This window comes from Arachis ipaensis, chromosome B04 (assembly GCF_000816755.2).
Source record: "Arachis ipaensis cultivar K30076 chromosome B04, Araip1.1, whole genome shotgun sequence".
Taxonomy (NCBI): Eukaryota; Viridiplantae; Streptophyta; class Magnoliopsida; order Fabales; family Fabaceae; genus Arachis; species Arachis ipaensis.
In genome coordinates, this window is record NC_029788.2 from 128,042,025 (window position 1) to 128,047,673 (window position 5,649).

Genomic DNA, 5,649 nt, shown 5'->3' on the forward strand with positions numbered 1-5,649 from the left:
TACACACATCCATGAGTATAATTTACATTCACATTATTATACTGAACTAATATTGCACACATTTTTTTTATCAATTGGTTACATATTGGTCAAAAGATTATTGACCACTATCATAGACTATACTATTTTATTAAAAATATTAAGTATAAACTAAAATCAGTCATTATATATTTATGTATAAATATATAAAAAATTTAATTTATTTTTAATATATATTTTATATATATTAATAACTGATTTTAGTATATACCTAACATGATTGCTATTTTATTTATATAATACTCATAGTCTCATACCGAAACATACACTTGTTTCGAATTTTATGATTTATATTTCAATCTATCTTCCTATGATTTATATTTGTGAATGAAGGTAAATAAGTAAGTTAAATTATTAGTTTAGACTTTAGAGGACACGAAGCTTGACAAGGAAGGCAACACAAAGATCCAAGAAAAGAAGCTGTGGACCTTGAACCCTTTGAAGATCAAGCAGATATTTTCCTTCTGCAGCTTTGTAAAGCTGTTTGATAAATAATGATGAGAATATATAATAATGTCATGGAAATTAAAATAATTTGATTAGAAGGGCAAATTATTATTAATTACCTGCACTTCAAATTTGATGACATTTGAAGCAGAGGAAGTAGCAATATAATTGTCAACATTGTTGGAACCATAATCTCCAAGGTCATGATTATTAACCCACAAACACTTGATGTTGTAATGCCCAATTTTCTTCCAACAAACTTGTAATTCTCGTAGAGCTTTAAGGACCTCGCTTATTATCTCGCGAGGATGGGCACCAGACTGTCACAATTTATTAAACATAATGTTAATTTCTGAAACATAAGTACATGAATCTTGTTTTAGGTTACAAGGTAGTTAAATCAAAATTATTTTTGCAAATACCATTCTTTATATAATTTGTTTGCTATACAAACTGATGAGTTTTCGTATTTCATCAAAAGTCGGAATAATAGAAAATACTCAGAATAAAGTCTGTTTTTTTTTTTTTTTCAGTTTTTCACAGTATTTTCCATCCTTACAGGTTAAAAATTAATTCGTCGCGAATTAGAACTCTATTTAAAGATGAATTAACCATTATACCAATTCAAATTAGTTAACAAGTATGATATTTACTAACTATGATTGCCATCTTTTGATATGAAAAACAATATTATAACTGATCAATTTAATATAAGAGGAAGTATAGGGAGCCAATGGAGTATCTGTACAATGTGTACAATGGGGTTTAGGGATGTTCGATTCAGTAGGATATCAGATGTTTATTATCCTTGGTACCCAGATGGTTATTCTGGATAGTATGGGACTATGGGTGTATTATGTTTGAGAAATTAGTAGTATTTTATTCTAAATGTTTATTTTTCAACTCATATTAGGCTGAATAAATAACTCATTATACACATTGTACAAATATTCCATTGGCTCCGTAGCGAAATTCTTAATATAATTATTGTTTGTAAAGCCCTTACCTGAAGCCCAAGGGCCCATTTTCTCTCAACAGAGAACTGAGGTCTCAATGATACTCTTGGATTGTTCATAGATCTTGAAGAGCAGGGACCAACAACTGAAGAAACAACTTCCCTTGAAAGGATGTGGTTAAAATCCAAATCCTAACAAGTCACATTACAAAACCGCAATTGATTATTACAAGTTTTACATCTAAAATATAGTCTCTGTATAATTTATAAGTTCAAGACAATCCTCACTCTTTGAACTAGCTTTTAGAATTGAATAAAACTCATTCAATCTCAATTCTAATACTCATTAGTAAACTATAAACATATCATAATTGATATGTTAAAGAAATTATTATTCGGAAAGCAATTAAGCTCACCATTGATTCTTGAAACTTTGGTCCAAGGTAGCCATTGGAATCACATAGCTTGTTGTCCAATAACAAAGAGTATGCTACAGTACCCTCATTTTGTATATTGTTTTGAAGTGATTCAACCAATTGATTCTTGTTGAATCCTTTATTCACCACTTGTTGAAGGACTTCCTCATCAACAATCTACAAAATCATGATATCAATTGGTTGATTTTATCAATAAAATGTACAAATGTGTAAAGAGATGAAACCTTGTTTTGTTGTTGGATGGTATGAGGTGGTGGTGGAAAAGCTAAATATGGAGGTAGATGAAGTGTAAACCATGGGTGTTGACGAATGGCAGGTATAGTCAACCTTTTCATTGGATCAACCACCAGCATCCCTTTTATCAAATCTCTAGCACCAGCTGATACATGACGAGGAACACTGTATATCCCACCCTATATATCAAAATTATAATTACATGCTTCAAATTAGGGGTGTTATCGGTTCGGTTTGGTTTGGTTTTGGACTAAAAACCAACTAAACCGATTTGTTCGATTTTCATAGAGTACCAATCAATTAGTTTGTTGTTTGTGCAACAATCAAACCGAATTAAAAGCAGTTTGGTTCGGTCGGTTTTTTTTTTAAATCCTAATTAATAGAAAATTAATCTCGGTAAAATGATATTCAAAACTATCAATAAACTGAAATAACATTACATTACATTCAAATTCAACACAATTTCAACAACTAAACATAAAACAAACACATTTGTTAAGTCTAAAATTTCCATTTCAATGCATTACTAAGCCACTTCTTCGGTTCGATTTTTGTCAAGCCAACCGAAAACCAAACCGAACTGATCGGTTTAATTCGAAAAAAAAATAAAAAAAAATCGATTTTTTTGTTTTTCTATTCAGTTGTTGTAAATTTTGACTCGGTTTTACGGTAAATTTCGGTTCGGTTCGGTAACTTACACCCCTACTTCAAATAACTATGTTATACAATGTTTTGAAAATCTAACCGATAATCAGATTGGTCAAATTAAAATTTCAATGGTTTAAATATTTAATTAGAATTAAATTAAATATAATAAACAGTTTTTTCAATTTTTTATCAATTCTTAAATAATTTTTTACCTTGAACTGAATCGATGTGATAACCGATTCTTAATTAACTTAATCAAACTAGGTGATTTTTTGGATTCAGATTCTCAAAAATATGACTACTATATAATAGGAAAATAACTTAGATACAACATTATTATTATTATTATTATTCCACTTAATTAATTAATTACTATGATCATAAAGAAAGTAGATATACTACCTTAATTTTCTTAAAGAGATTTGGAACATTGTCATCTTCAAAAGGAAGGTGAGCACAAAGAAGAGCGTATAGAATTACTCCACAGCTCCAAACGTCTACTTCTGGTCCTGCATACTGTTTCCCCGACACAACCTGCATGTTCATAAAAGTGTAACCAAGAAAATAAAGTTATACTAAGTGTACACTATAATCAGCTACTAAAATTAGCTACTAATATAAATATATATTGAAATATAAATACACATTGAAAATAAATTAAACTACACATGTATTTATACACAAATATATTAGTAGCTGATTTTAATGTACAAATAACATTTTTAAAGAAAATATGAGATGAAAAAGAAAAATAATTAATAATCACTCAAGATTTAATAACAACAGCAAGTCAGCAACAAATTATTCCTTCAAATGTATATTTAATATTAATTTTATTATTTGTTAAAATATTTCTATAATATCAACCTAATCTATCTCTAATGAGAAACACACGGGTTATACTGGTTTAGCTAAAAATTTTTGTAGTGATGTTAAGTTCACGTTAAAAATATATAAAACAACACATGTATTAATAAAAAATACTATGATTTATCACACAAAAAATAAATTATCGAATCATCCACTATATGTATTTACATTATTTAATTAGTTAATAGTTAATTTATTATAACATATATAATAATATTTTAGTCTTTAATACATTCATGTACCACTTAAAATAAATTGAGATCGCATACATTTCAAAGAATTAAAGCTGTGTCAAATATATTTTTCAAAAAGTAATGAGACAATATCATTTACTAACTAAGAAATTAAATTGCTAAGAAGTTTAATTTTGAAAGTAAAGCAAACCTCTGGAGCTGCATAGAGGGGGCTTCCACAACTTGTAGTAAGAGGGTGACCATCTCTCATGATGTTGCAAAACCCAAAATCTGCAATTTTGATATTACCTTTAGAGTTTAAAAGTAAATTATCTGGCTTCAGGTCTCTATGTACCACCATATTCCTGTGACAGTACTCCACTCCACAGATTATCTACTTCCATATAACCACAAACAAAAATGTTATTCATATATAATAATTAAGTTTTGAAATCGAACCAATCACGAGATTGATAGAAATAGAGATTCAAAGATCCACTAAGATTCAAATGAAATGGAACTAGATATAATAAATAGAGTTTAATTTTGATTTATTGATAGTGTAAAGTATTTTACACAGTTATACAATCACATTTATTTTTTGGGATGACCATTTACGTAGTCGATGTGAAAAATATTTATTTTTACTGATGTGGTATTACGTAATTGAATGCATGTGTAAAATTACTTTATATTGAGAGTGCATAAAAATTAATTAAATTCTAATAAATAATATATTGTATAAAATATATAATTTTTTAAAAATATTGGTTTTTTGTGATTTAATATTTTTAGAGTTCTATGTCTAAAAAATCTAGAATTTAATCTTTAGTGAACTCCAAAAATTTAGAGATATAACCATTCATATTATTTTCTCTCGTTAACTTAAATTTTTGAGACGAGTGGTTTGATGACAATTATTTTAAATCGATTAATCACTAGAAAATTACATCGATTTCACTGGTTAACTAATTTTTTGATTGTTTTTTTTAACCGATTAACTGCGAAACTATTTTTTTTTTAACAGAATTGATCTGATACCAATTAATCAAATCCAACTGAAAGTTCGATCCAATTCTCTAAATTGAAGTCTATATAATATACAATCCTATATATATATTTACCTGCTGAAAAAATTTGCGAGCTTGATCCTCTGGCAACCTATCCTTTTGTATTATTATGTAATCATTGAGGTCTCCAGATTCGGCATATTCCATAACAACATAAATGTCAGTTAAAGTTTCTACAACCTCATAAAGCCGCACGATGTGAGGATGCATGAACACTCTTAGAACTTTTATTTCTCTTCTCACTGCACCAAAAATCAGTTATTATTATTACAAGTTTCATATCTATAGACTATAAGGAAGAAGAGATAGAATAGTGTGAGTACTACCTTTGTCTTCCATTTTGATTTGGTTGATCTTGTCACGGTTAAGGATCTTGATAGCAACTTTATGACCGGTTGGTAAATGTTGAGCAATTCTAACCTTACCAAAACATCCATGTCCAATCACTTTTCCTAACTTATAATTCCCAACAAACATTTCTGCACCTCCGTCCATTCCTTAATCTCCACTACTACCAAAATCAAATAATGATAGAACCCTTGATCACCAGACAGAGAGCACTGATGAATTGGGATTTGGGAAAGGGAAGAATATAATAGACGGCGATGTGGACTAATAAAAAGTTTTGGCTTTATTTCTTCTTATTCTTCCACCATCAATGCTTGTATCGATGAGCATAGAATAAAAGACAAAATTTTTATCATTTTCTATTCTTTATTAATTATTTTTAGTGTTAAATATAAAAAGAAATATACAAAAAAAAAATATTATTTATA

General features: G+C 28.4%; 1 protein-coding gene across 1 annotated transcript; it reads right to left on the reverse strand.

Annotated features, from left to right (window-relative positions):
• Positions 239–5,498, reverse strand: LOC107635354 (SNF1-related protein kinase catalytic subunit alpha KIN10-like). Its single transcript, XM_016338819.2, has 9 exons — positions 5,200–5,498; positions 4,928–5,115; positions 4,015–4,197; positions 3,163–3,294; positions 2,103–2,291; positions 1,858–2,034; positions 1,493–1,633; positions 606–806; positions 239–519 (listed from the first exon to the last, which is right to left on the reverse strand). The coding sequence occupies exons 1-9, from the start codon at positions 5,366–5,368 to the stop codon at positions 406–408; spliced, it is 1,494 nt and encodes a 497-aa protein (XP_016194305.1). The 5' UTR covers positions 5,369–5,498; the 3' UTR covers positions 239–405.

Bases quoted from the DNA above. Each gene is read 5' to 3' on its own strand.
- LOC107635354 (XM_016338819.2), bottom strand. From the start codon at position 5,368: ATGGACGGAGGTGCAGAAATGTTTGTTGGGAATTATAAGTTAGGAAAA. The intron at 1,634-1,857 runs GTGAGCTTAATT...GTGACTTGTTAG, and splicing joins CAAAGTTTCAAGAATCAATG to GATTTGGATTTTAACCACAT. The intron at 807-1,492 runs GTAAGGGCTTTA...AAATTGTGACAG, and splicing joins AATGGGCCCTTGGGCTTCAG to TCTGGTGCCCATCCTCGCGA.